The sequence below is a fragment of the Phalaenopsis equestris genome, unplaced genomic scaffold (genome assembly GCF_001263595.1).
Source record: "Phalaenopsis equestris unplaced genomic scaffold, ASM126359v1 Scaffold000094, whole genome shotgun sequence".
NCBI lineage: Eukaryota > Viridiplantae > Streptophyta > Magnoliopsida > Asparagales > Orchidaceae > Phalaenopsis > Phalaenopsis equestris.
In genome coordinates, this window is record NW_018164536.1 from 5,116,962 (window position 1) to 5,131,255 (window position 14,294).

General features: G+C 33.9%; 1 protein-coding gene across 2 annotated transcripts in view; it reads right to left on the minus strand.

Moving 5' to 3' along the window:
• Positions 1–1,653: 1,653 nt before the first annotated feature.
• Positions 1,654–14,294, minus strand: part of LOC110020351 (DNA polymerase eta) — a 17,845-nt gene continuing 5,204 nt past the window's right edge. For both annotated transcript variants that reach the window (XM_020718419.1, XM_020718420.1), the window contains 9 exons: positions 12,103–12,206; positions 11,749–11,868; positions 10,977–11,100; positions 5,022–5,135; positions 4,700–4,888; positions 3,547–3,652; positions 3,260–3,402; positions 2,362–2,425; positions 1,654–2,261 (listed from right to left, as the gene is read on the minus strand). In XM_020718419.1, coding sequence (XP_020574078.1) covers positions 1,990–2,261; positions 2,362–2,425; positions 3,260–3,402; positions 3,547–3,652; positions 4,700–4,888; positions 5,022–5,135; positions 10,977–11,100; positions 11,749–11,868; positions 12,103–12,206 — 1,236 coding nt within the window. In that variant the 3' untranslated portion in view covers positions 1,654–1,989. The remainder of the gene's footprint in view (positions 2,262–2,361; positions 2,426–3,259; positions 3,403–3,546; positions 3,653–4,699; positions 4,889–5,021; positions 5,136–10,976; positions 11,101–11,748; positions 11,869–12,102; positions 12,207–14,294) is intronic.

The window sequence follows — 14,294 nt, forward strand, 5'->3', positions numbered from 1 at the left end:
AAATATATAAATATAAATAATTATCCAAATAAATTTACTTTATTGTTAGTATAAATGAAAAAAATTCAATTACATATTTAAATAAACACTAATCTATTTCCATACAAAAATTCAATTACATATTATCATGACTAGGCCAGGGCATTGTGCGGGTGGCCCAACGGCCCCGCAATAAGCCTACGGGTCATGAGTGGGCTTGACAGAAAAAAATATATATATATATATATATATTTGGAGGGCCTTACCTGGCCGGTCTGCATTGACTTAGTCAAAGCTAGCCACCCGCCCGCCCATGTGAAACCCGGCCCGAAAAAAAATTATATACCAACTTTCATTTAAGACGGAAATTTCTATAGGATTTATAGTGGTCTTAAAGACTATCATACTATACATATAAAAAAAATGTTGGCATGCAATTTTTATATAGTTATGTCTGAAATCTAAACTTACGCATTCACATATTTAACACATAATCTTCATATCTACATATCTGACATTCATTTCTTACGTATCTACATATTTACACCTAATCTTCATAATATTTTTTTATCGACTCTATTTTTTTCGGTAAGGGCTCACGGGCAAACCCAACTCATCTAGTAGGCTGGTCTGACTATGAAATTCTAAATAGAAATCCGGCTCAGGCCAAGCCCAATCCCTCTTTGACTGACCTAAAGCACGAATAAACCGAGCCGGAGTCTAATCACGATTAAACATTTATATTTACATAACATTTTGACACTACACACCAATGCATATGCTATTTTTGAGATATGTAAACACATAAGCATTATAAATACATGAAAATATTAAAGAATTGAATGCTATATGTGCAAATATAAAAATCTAGGTGTAATAATGTAAACACATCAAGAATTGTTTGCTATGTTCATGAATGTCCCAAAAGATACAGGGCTCAAACCAAATTTACATCCTATCCATAAATTTGAAATTTCTTTACATAAATAATAAGATTTAATATTTTTTTTTCTCTACATAAATAATAAATTTTAATTTTTTTCTCATAATTTAAGCAATTTTATAATTTTGCTCCCCTTAACATGTTTGTTTGCTTAATAGTCTAAAATTTTAAATATTTAATGATTTTGTTAGTTCCACCTTGATTATATATATATTATATATATATATATATATATATCACATATCAAATAAAATATTATTCAAAATTCAAAATATATTAGAATGCAATGATTTTAAAAACATTGCTTTATTGACTTTACATATGACTGACGATGAGTTCTGTTTATTACAGTAACAAATTAATAGTAAACAAAGTCTTCATGATCTGTATAACTTACAACCTATTTGGCGAAACACCTATATTTGTGTACATAAGACGTACACAGCACTGCGTACGTTAGGGGTTATTCAGGGGATACAGGAGGGTTATATCCGGGTTATACCCCCCTTTAACATCCGTGTAACTCCCTTATAACCTCCGTGTAACTTATCTGTACCCATGAAACTACAGAAACACGGAACTCATTTGTAGGTTACACTTAGTTTGCAAAGAGGTTACAGGAGGGTTACAGAGGGGTATAAATGGGGTATAACCCGGACATAACCCCCATACCCCCTGAATAACTCATGGACGTACGCAGCGCTGTGTACATCTTATGTACGCAAATACGCAGCATTGAGTACGTCTTATGTACGCAAATATTTTCCCAACTTCAGAACTTCCTCATAACTCCTTCAAAATAAAAATATGTGTAGAATACTAAATGCTGGACTCCCAACCAATAGACTTTAGGGGCAATTACATACATAGCACTCGATATTTTGTTATTTACAAAACTAACACCCTCTTTCATTCGTTTTATAAAATCCTAACCCATAGTTTTCATTTCTACCAAACTCCAAATAATTTGACCGTGGCGTGCATAAACGTATCAACTCGTCGGTTAAGAAAAATGACCTATGCGCTCATTTTGTAAATAACGATGTTTTGAGTGCTATGCATCAATCTCAACCAGAGTTGTCATCTGTTGAAAAATAATGAAAAATATTGGAGCCTAGTTTGGTAGTTTTCGCACGCTTGGAAGAGCGAATCCAGCCTCGAACTTCTCGCTGAATTTCGAGAGGCAGCTCATCAAGAACAGAAGGATCGACATCCTCGGCATTGAGATTCCATGAAGAATCCATCTGTTGATTCGAAATCCGGCCAAGACTGCTGTGTTCATCAACCAAAGGTTCTTTTTGGTGGTCTCTTAGATCCAGGCCTTCATGTTTCTCGCTCCCTGAACATGGAGTATAATTTCTATTTCTATGAACCAAGCAAAAAATGGGGAATTCCATGAAGCAATTTAAATAAGAAAGTGAATGGGGATTGAGCAGTACCATTTGGTACTTGCTTTGTGGAGGAATTGATGCCAGAAAAGAATCTCAAAATTGAACCCTTTCCCTGAAAAAAGAGTTGTGAATGTGTTAGAATATTGTGGCATTTACATATCACACAATTCTTATATATTTACACATCTCAGATCAAAATTGTCATATTTGCACCAATAGCACTCAAATTTTTAATATAGCTATTATCATTTTTAAAAGGTGATGCACCTTTTTCATGCATATAGATTTTTAAATGCATGAGAATTCTGTGCTACGCATGCAAAATTTCCCTAGAATATATAACATTTACTTGGAAGTCTTTTACTTGGCATAAGGTTTAGGAGGAGAAATGTAAGGAGAGAGAACTGGGATAAAGAGTGGGGAAGCTTTAAAGAACGGATGAGATTTATAGAGGATGGATAGCTTGTCAATCGATTTTCCATTCTTCATAGTTCTGGGGCGAGAGGGAAAGGGAGTAGGAATCAGATGAGGACTAATGGATGAAAAATTAATCAGTCAAAATTTACATACATACCATGTAATTCTTATGTATTTATATATCTAACACCAAAAATTTGATATTTATACTAATTACACATTGTTGTCACAAACCTATGCATGAAAAGGTATATTTCACTTTTAAAAAACTAGTGATGGTGGTATTTTTGATGTGATGTTAAGGATTTGAGTGGTATGCATGTAAATATGAATGTTTAATTGGGATATGTAAATACATAAGAATCGTGTAGTATGCATGTAAAGGCTCCTTCTATTTATTTGAAGGTCATGAAACATTGCAAACAAATCACACTTAATTTTCCTTGAAGGTTTTCTCTATATGGTAAAATTTCATTTCTTTCTCGGAAATTATCTGTTTCATCACTATTGGGTTGTTATGATGGCAAACCTTATCTTTATGCTCTCGGTTCTGCGTGCAAAAATCATCAATTTTTCTAGCTTGAGAGGGCACATGATCCACTTCGACAGATTTTTCATGAGCGAACGCTTGCTGATCTTCGTCGGATTCTGGTAACATATTCTCTTTGCTTCCTGAAAAAGGGAGGATAAAGAATTACTATCACCACTATATCATCATTATGAGTGGTTAGCCAAATCTTAATTAAATATTTCGAATCAGTTTTATTAATGTAAATAATGCAAAAAATATAAGCGAATTTGTGATAGAAACGCGACCTATGGATGATGAGGGAGCATCATCTTGGATGTCATCATATGATGCATCTGATATAGCAGAGGGAAAACTCTTCCCTTGAAGGAATCTCATAATTGAAGACGTTCCCTGTAAAAAGCATTAAAATTAAGGAAAATTTACACACATAACACAACTTCAAATTTTACAAAAATGCCACCTTACCTATGCACAAAAATGTGTGTTTCACACTTTAAAAGTTAAAGGGTGGTACTCCTGACGAAACACGAATGCTTTTAAAGGGTGCAAATGCTAAAAGTGAAGTTTAGGTGTTAGATATGTAAATACATAGGATTTGGGTGGTATGCATGTAAATGCCCCTTAAATTAAATAATGAAACACCATAAAGACAAAAAATATGCAGGAGTCGTCTGCATAACAGTATAACTGAATATCAAAGTTATTGGGTAAAGCAATGTAATATTCATAAATAAATAATAGAGATATGCAACCAAATGAACGAAACTTTGCACGGATATGATACATGAGTAGAACTTTCTCGCTAAGATTATTCTGTTATGGGAGATTTTAACTAATGATTACCAGGTCCAAAACTACTGATTTACTCATGTAGGAATAAAATAGAAGCCCCTAAAGACAAAAATAATAACTCCATTCACAATAATGCAACTTCTGAGATCTAGACATTGTTCCCCAAATTGTTGGAATGACACTAATTATGATAATGACAGAATTTTCTTTCTTAAAATGTTCCAAAATGTGCAGCAAACATTAATACCAGAATAATAATAACATTAAAATGAGAATGATAAATATGAGCGAAACAATTACATTCTTCATTGGATTCAAAATTAATCTTAAAGAATTAGCGCAAAGTTTGTATTAGGTTGTATATTATCCAAAGAGAAAAGTGTCAACTATTTGTTGGAGTCCATTTTAGTTTATAAAAGTGCAAACTTAATCTTCCGATTCTTTTACTATTTTAGGTCATATTAAAAGAATATGGGGATTAACTTTACACTTTTATGGACTCTGAGACTAAAATGATCCCATGTAAATAGTTTGGGGACTATTTTGACACCATACTCCTTATCCAAAACTCTACAATAGGAAAACCATCTGCTCAACAAAATAGTTCCAAAGCAAGAGAAAATTTCAGAAATTCATTGAACTTACAGGAGTATCCAGTATTTTGCTAGCAGACATGGAAAGAGAGGTTACTCTCCATGCATTGTTATGAGAGCCCAAATATTCACGGAGACCAGTATCAAAAAGTTTTTTAGCATCTTCTTGAATTTTATTTACACCATAGCGCAATGGGCATGACTTTGATGGAAATTTCTTGTGCGGCCCCATGTCGTCTGTCTGCAGAATGCATCATAATTAGAGTTTGCATAGTATTTCTGCAGAAATGAATAGCAGTCATTACTCAATAATATAAGAAGAAATGAAATTACTATTGCAGTTAAAACAATGATATTGAGAAACTGAGAATTACCTTAAATGCCCTTGCATGCAAGGTCAGGGTGTGTGCAACTCTCTTATTCTGATCCAAGTCTAGCTGAATGCGTTCGCTCAGTTCCTCACATAATTGATTAAGCCAACTCTCGACCTTCGCAAACCAAACAGTTATCAAGAGAATTGAAAAAAAATATAACAGATTAAGGTCTGATACTTGCAGATTGAATTATGAAAATCAAACAATAGTCCAAAAAACTCTATAGATATTTCTTGCTTTTTTTCTGGCTTGATAGATTTGTTGATCAGTGAGCGGGTTCATTAAAAGGGTTTACAAACTCTCTATAGAACTTTCCTGCCTTTTTTTATGGCTTTGTAGATTTGTTGATGGGCATATGGTACAGGGCTAATGTTGATAAAGAATCATTATTATATTATTCCTTCGAGATTCATGAAAACATTTATGATTAACTAAACATTTGTCATCATTTATTGCTAAGATAAAACAAAAACAAACATTTATCCCACAAAGTGAGGGCGGCTACATGAAACATTTTTCTCCATTGTCCTTTTGAGTGTCAGATTTTCATTTAATTCTAATAAATTAAGTTCATTTTTTATATAACTTGCCCAAGTCTTTTTAAGTCCACCTCTACCTTTCTTAACAAAAGTTGAATATAAAACATCTACTCTCCTAACCGAATCATCAGATGGTCGACGTTTAATGTGACCAAGCCATCTAATATGACTCTCTAATCTTGTTTGCCAGTAAAGCTACACCAACCCTTTGACGGAGACATTCGTTTCTCATATTGTCTCTATGTGTTAAGCCACTCATCCACCTAAGCATTCTCATCTCAACAACACTTAACTTCATTTTATGTTTCTCTTTTATAGGTCAACATTCACCATAAAGCATTGCAGGTTTCACCACCATCTTATAAAATTTTTCTTTTAACTCTAAGCGATACTTTTCTATCACACAGTAGGCCTTATGCATTTCTCCACTTCAACCAACCAAGTTGAATTCTACTAATAACATCCCCATCCATATCACCATTACTTAGAACAATAGACCCGAGAAATCTAAAATGTTCACTCCTTGTAATTATTTGATCACCCATTTTTACAACTGCGCCACTAGATCTACTACTACTAAAATTACATTCCATGTATTCAATTTTAGATCTACTCAAACGAAGACCTTTAGATTTAATGTAGACTTCCATAATTTAAGTTTTTCCTGAACTTTTTCAGTAGTTTTATCCACAAGAAGAGTATCATCAACGAAAAGCATACACCAAGGTAAATCCTCCTATAAATGTCCAATAAGAGCATCTATAACTAAAACAACAAGATATAGGCTTAAACCGATCTCTAATGTAATCCAACTGAAATAGAAAAATATTGGGGCAATCCTCCTATTGTCCAAACACAAGTAACAACTCTAGTATACATATCTTTAATGACTTGAATATGAGTCATATCAACACCTTTCTTTTCAAGATCTATCTAAAGAACTCTTGGAACCTTATCGTATGTTTTTTTCTAAATCAATAAAAATCATATGTAAATTATCCTTACTCTCTCTGTATTTCTCCATCAAACTTCTAAATAAATGAATCGCTTCCATAATAGACTTGCCGGTCATAAATCCAAATTGATTATGAGAAATCTTTGCATCACATCTTAACCTTCATTCCATTGCTCTCTCCCATAATTTTAATATACAACATATAAACTTAATTTCTCTTTAACTTACACCTTCCTGTGCATCCCCTTTATTCTTAAAAATGGGGGCTGAAATACTCTTCCTTCACTCCTCAAACATTTTTTAGTTTTTAAAATAATATTAAGAACTTTAGTAAGCCAAGAAACTCTCAAACCTCCTAAGGATTTTTACTCCTATTGAGATATCATTAGGTCCTACTAATTTTCCACAATTAATTTTCTTTAAAGTCTCCTCAACTTTCTTTTTACTAATGCGACGGTAAAAATTAAAAAAAAAATTATTATTATTAATGATATTAAGACCAGTAAGGTCGGTCATATTTTCAAAATTTTCATTGAATAGTTTATCAAAAAATTTCACCCACCTATGTTGAATATTTTCATACAAGAAAAGCACATTTTACTTTTCATCTTTAATATTCTTGAATTAAATTTTTACTTTTCTTTTATCTTTGTTTGGCTAGTTTATACATATATTTTTTCACCTTATTTAGTATCTAATATATTATAAAGAAAATTAAAAGCATATCATAAATTGTTCTCATAAGAAGATGTCTGAGATAAAAAGAGGAAAATTTAAAATTCCATACCGATCAAGTCTTACTTTCATTGGAGAGAATCGGGTGATTCCACAAGTCATGTTAACCTTTTCAAGCCCGTTGGATGATTTCCAAGGAATGCAAGCCTACCTTACACACTTTAGGTGCCTAGAAGAGATGTCTACAGTGCACGACTTACTTGATGTGTTCATTGGTGATTTAGTAGAGTTGTCATTTAATCAAGAGAAAAACTTCAACATAAACTTGTAACTCACAAAGACTCCTATTTCTAAACCTGTTTTTTATGGCAACAACCGAATTATTGGAGTTGCATGACTCACTATAGAACTTACCTGATAAAGGTTCAGCCCAATGTTTTCCCTTCGAGAGCATCCATATTGCTTGTTAAGAAAGATGGTGGGGTAGTATGCATTGACTGCTAGGAACTAAACAACGTAATTATTAAGAATAAATATCCACTGTCGCTGCCGACTAACTAGAAGGTGATAGTAATTCCCAAAGTAGATTTGAGGTTGAGCTATCACCAACAAAAGATCAACAAGCAAGACATGAAGAATACTACATTCAATATGCACTATGATTATTAATTATTTCTCATAATGTAGTTTGAACTCACCAACACCCCAACCATGTTCATAAACTTAATGAATCACGAGTTCCAACCTTACCTCGACAAGTTTGTGAAAGTGTTCATCAATGAAACCCTTCTTTATTTTAAAAATTTGATTGAACGTGAGTATATATTCACATCACGGTATTGACCTTCCAAAACATTTACCTTACATCTACGATATATTCATTCCACCAATCCCACTACTCTCTATTGTAGCCAAGGAAATTGAATTGATTTAAATTTATTTTATTTTATTTTAAATTTTAGATTTAATTCAAATTGAAATTTATACAAATTAACTTTTCATATAATATCAGTCATGAGTTTGAATTATTAGAGAAAATTTAACTAAATTTGATTTTAAATTTATCTTTTGCAATAACTTATATTTGGATCAATTGATTGATGAATGAAAATTAAATCTGCTTCTTTTCATATTTTATTTTTCTCTCGGGTCTCCCTCTTAATACATGATTCTTCAATTTTAATATTTCAATCTGATTTCTCAAATTTAATCAGCAATTCTATCTATATTCCTCAAAACTCTTGCAATAGAATCAAACTCATTATAGTGTAGTGTTTTAATAAGCATAAATTCTTGCGCGCGTGCTCACATACACACACACAAGACTAGAACCACATGGATTGCTCTCAGGGAATAATGTCAGTCAACTCGAAAAACCGACGAGACAATCTAGCTATCAATTTGCCCAAGCTATTCAACAAAGAACCCAACATGACAGTTTGCCCAAGATAGTCGACCTTCACGATTCAACCGCAGCAGTTTAGGCCACTCACCCAGTAGATCAACAAGCAGGCATGTATGACGACATTGAAAACAAACTCCCTTGAGACAAATAAATGGACCCAATTAGCTCGCCTTATGGTCGACTATGCCAACAAGAGTGTTACTAGAAGTGAAACATCTAAGCTAAAGTACTAATGTAAAGCAATTATCGAGACAAGTCAATATAATATACTAAATTCTCACATCAAAATAAAAAAGAGGATAAGGAAGCTAGCGGAGTGTGTTATCCTAACTAGCCAAAAAGACAAAAAAAAAGATGGATAAAAGATCATTTGAGATTCGTGTACAATAATGCATTATTTATAATGATATAAGAAATTCCCTTTGTATATAAGATAGATTGATATAATATAATGGAGGTATCTCGAGATTTAGGGGAGGTTGATATTTGTCTCATTAATTTTTTTTCCATTCAGATGAAAATCTCGATCTCATCCTTTTGTACCTACGGGTAGCAGTATGTGCACATACTGAAGGAAGAAACCCCCAATCTCGAGATTATTGCATGCTCGTGTTTCCCTTCGAGGAGGCAATCTGTGTGACAATTGAAATACTTCTACAAATTGTTGTAGGAGTTGTTGGATCGGTGCTGAAATCTCTGTCAATTTAGTATCATGTGTCTCTTCCATGCGATAAACCCAAACATAGGCATCCTCTCCTTAAATAATTGACATCTTCAGTTTCCTTATGTGTGAGTCTCCTCTAAAATTTCCTCTACCGAAGCTCATTCCACCCATGAAATGGGTGTTAGGTTCCCTTCCTCGACCCATCGTGATTTTCCTTCTTCCATAAGTCTGACTCTCCTCATAATTAGCTCGCCTATCCCCATTGGCTATTGATCTCCTTCCACCAGAAGGTTGTCGAACCCAAAAGCACTAGAGCGGTTGGACGCAGCTCTCCATTGGGGTCCCACCCACAATAGTTTGTTTCAGGTCGAAATCCTTCGAATCGATCTTTTCAACCCTCGAATCACACGTTGTTATGTTCTTTTTGATGCAGTTCGTTTCAAAATTCCATATCTCATGCACTTCCCTCCAGATGTTGCCACTCAAATTTGCTCCACTCCTTCGCTCATTCCAGACTGCTTCTGTTTGTTCCAGTTGTTTGTCATGTTTTTCCCTTCCAAATGTTGTCGCTGAAGTCTGCTCCTGATTCCTTTACTCAATCTCGCTGCTTCAGATCTACCTAAGGCAGCGATGCTTCTCTGATACTACACAAATCCTTTAGATTGCTGCAGCTCGCATCTGCTCCTAATACAGTTACTCGATAGTATTGCGGGTGGAGGTGGTTTTATGTGAAACTCCATAATCTTCTTTATCATTTATTCCACAATCGTGAATCTCTCCTCAAACCGTCTTTCCATGGATTAGAAAAACTCCTCCATTTCATATGTGCTTTGGCTCATTTCTTATTCTAAATTCCCCTCCAAAGTATCTATTTCTTTGGTTGACATTACTCCCAAGGCGTTTTAGATCCTACAAGTTGAAATCCCTTCATTGGTTTACTCAATAGCCCAAATCGCGGCTAGATAGGGATAGGAAGGCCACAATCCTGTCGACGGCTTCCCAGAACGTGAGGTTCGGTCACTAGGGCATGCCTAGTCCCGTCGTTGGCCTCTCGGATCACAACTACGGCACGCCTAATCCCATAATTGGCTTCTCTGATCTGATACTTGTAGGTGATCGTGTCGTAGACTTCCCAACTATCACGATCCCGACTTCCCAACTAGTTCTTACCGCAACTGTATTTAATCCCGTCTTCGACTGACGCGACTATATCGCAATCTCACAATTTCATCATTTGTTTCCCAGAGATCTATTGTTCAAATACCAATTTGATAGGAAAGAGATAAACTTCGATAGAAATTTGGGTAACATAAAATATTTTTTATTTCACTAGCTCCAAACAACACAACACCATACATAAAAGATAAACACCTACAATTCAAGAAATAGACGATATATTCCAACACCTATAATTTGAGAGGTAGGCGAGAAGCAAATAATATCTTCCAACGCCTGTAATTTGAGAGTTAGGCTATCGCTTCCAAACCCTAACCCTAAAATTCAAGACAACAATCACACGTGCCCCAACCCGAATCCTATGAAGCCATATTTATATCAAACAATAATAAATAATAATTTATTAAATTGCACTTTTAGTCTTGCGCCTAAAATAAGCCTTCAAATTATTTGGAGTGCACGATGTGGCGGAAAATGTCATAGGTGTTAGTCTAACATAGTCATTTGGGTGGCAAGTGAGAGAGAGAGAGAGAGTTCTTACAGCAGCAGTAGTCTTCAATGCTTTTGGTCCGGGAAAAGTTTTTCCACAGCCATGGCTCTGAGGAAGAACTCGGCCCTTGACTTCATCCCCACTAATACCTCGAGCGGTATTCCATAACCAGGTACTGGAGTGGCAATCCAACAAAATGCAATTTTAGATGTTAACACAGCAATTTTGCTGCATATCTGGAATTAACATTTCGTGAACACCATATGTCAATATACATGTGAATGCTCCGTTTGGTTCTAATAAATAAATGAAATTTGAGATTTTTCATAAACTAATGTAATTCAAACAGTTGAAATGCACAGAAAACTGCTTCAGAAGTAGCAAAATAATCTTCACAAATGTTATGAATGTGTTTATGGTTGTAAAATAATAGCAACAAATTAATTGAAAGTCATGAATGAGCAGCCGCACAAGTAAACATAGAAATAGCCAGTAGGCATCCATCCTTTTCCTTAAAAAGTCATTATGTTTGAACTTATTGCCCCGCACAACATATCTAAGGTGGCATATATCAATTTACAACATTTACGTAACTTACCACTTACTAAAAATATAACATAGTAATCAAAAGTATAAGTGACATCCACCCTTTTCCTTAAAAAGTCATTATGTTTAAATTTATTGCCCCGCACAACATAGGTGGCATATATCAATTTACAAAATCAACGTAACTTACCACTAACTAAAAATATAACATAGTAATCAAATGAATTATACTCATCATGTAGCTACTCTATTATTAGTGTAAACAATGATGCCGCACCCTGTGTTAAAGCCGTATCGTTCTTGAAGCTTCTCTTCAGAAAATTTCAGTAAATCACCAACAGTGTTTACCCCAAGATCATCCTGTAAGGAGCTTCCAAGTTTTCCTCCAAGCTGTTTCCTGCAAACAGTAAATCTCAGAATGCGTTATATCCAATGCATGGAGAAAATCTTGAAGAAGTGTTGATGATAAATCAAAATTATTAGAAAAGGAAGAGTTTAATACAGAAAAATTGTTAATGAAAAATCACAGTTAGCAGATTAAGAAAGAGTTTGAGATAAAAAAGCATCAGATGGATGGCAAAGGAATAATTTGCAATTCATAGTAAAAACATGAAGGAAAACGGATAGATACATTTTCTTTACAGGCAAAGAAGCAAGAAGGTCTCGTACTGCTGATGACGGTACAATTGTTTGCTGTGCTGGTTTGTGCATTCCACTGGCAAGTTTTGCCAACATCTGAGAAAACATAAAAAATACTATTTCAAGAGCAAATTTTCAAATAAAAAATTTATCAATAAATTGGAACTGATAAGAGCATGAACTACAGTTGCTTTTATTGACTATATAAGAATGACAGTATGGCTCTTTATTTGATGTCAAGAATAGATAAATTTATCCAAACTTGAGTTCGGCTCATTTGGATCAGTCAAAAGGCTTTTAAAATTAGGAGTGAAAAAAAATTAAAATGGTTGCAAATCTCAAATTTATGTTCAATAAGTTTAACTTGTATAGATTCTATAGCAAACAGGTTAGTATTCCAAAATCACAAATCCTACCAAGCCAATAAAGCATCAAATTACATTCCATCACTTTAACAAAACGTACATCTAACTTATTTTTTGTTGATTAGTCTACTTGAACTTCCAATTAGAAATAAAAAGTTGGATATGCACAAGAGGACTATGTAGATGTTGAACACAATTTATAACATTAAATAATGGAATGTATTTGACACCCCATGGTTAAAACTGCAAATTTATGTTGTATGGCATTATTATCCCAGCAACCATTAAATGTAATGTTCCACGGCCAATAGTGCAATAAATCGAGAATTCCCAAGACTGAACCAAACCTATAAAAATCAGATGGCCCAGCTTCCATTCTGACCTGTATCAGCAGAAAGTATACACGCCTTCTCATCATCACGAATCATATGATGCCCTGCTAAACTGTCAATCAATGCAAAAATTAAGCGCACCTCTGACTGCCTCAACTCACCAATTTAAAGAGGTCAAAAGTCAGGGCACCATCCTCCTTATATTTTCTTTCTCCCGTGCTGAGAAACCATCCTCCTTCTTCCTCTTTAACTGACAGCCGCTCGCTGACCCTTCTCCTTGTTCCTTTCAGCAAGAACATTTAGTTCTTATTTTTCTCTCACCACCAATCATATCTTCCTCTTTCACTGTATTGTTATTGCAGCCTTGCCATTTCATCTTCTCTGCTTCTCTGATTCAGTAGGTAATAAGAATTGGGGTTTTCGTTTTTCAGTTTACCATAGATTAATCATTTTTATCATTTGTTTTGTAAGCTAGTTTAGATTATAGTTAAATGCATGAAAATTTGTGTTAGATAAAATAGATTTATAGCTATAGGAGATTATAAGATACTTTATGCTTGTAGATTTAATGTTCGAACAATAATGATTGACTAGGCTGGTTATAGGGTAAGTTAGGTTGATAAGGTTCACCCTATTCCAATTATTCCTATGTTTTAATGCCTTCATCTATGCGCATATGACTAATTTAGAGTTGTGATGTGGAGGACCTTTGGCACCTGGTGTGATTGGTTGGATCTTGATTACAGTTAAAGTTTGTATATCATACTTTGAGGTACATAACTGTTATTTATTGAATAATAAGCATACCCTTCTTCTTAGAGGCGATACCTATAATATAACAGACTCGTACCTATTTTATATTTGCCAGTCCAGCATTTAATACTTATTTCTTCCTATACATATTTTCATAGATCACTTTTCAACATTCATAATGAAATATCAAATAGCATGCATAGATAGCTTTCTCATAATTTATTGCTACATAAATTCCCGAATATCAAAATAATTCACACAGCAGAAAAGTCCATTTTCATATATGTTGTACTAATTGAATACCATAAATTTTATTCTGCCAAATTATGTTTTACCATGAAGATAGCACCATAAATTTAATCCTGGCAAATTATGTTTTATCATGAATATAGCGCTGACATATTGATCATATAACATCTGTTAAATATTTTCTTATAAAGTGCATGTAATGATATGCATGTCAATAAACCCCTTTTGATATTAGCTAGTCAGGCCAATGGGTAGAGTCCACAGAAAAATCATTGCATCTTATCTATATTTTCATATTCCAAAGTGTTATAGTAAAAATGATTATAAATACATATACGGATATAAAAAGTTGATGATAAATGACTAATAAATTATATTTAAATATGTATGAGTATACCTGATGTTGTGACATGAGGAGACATCAGTATAGAGTGGCATTAGAAAATAATGATATTGTAGATTACTTTAAACATATGACACTCTTT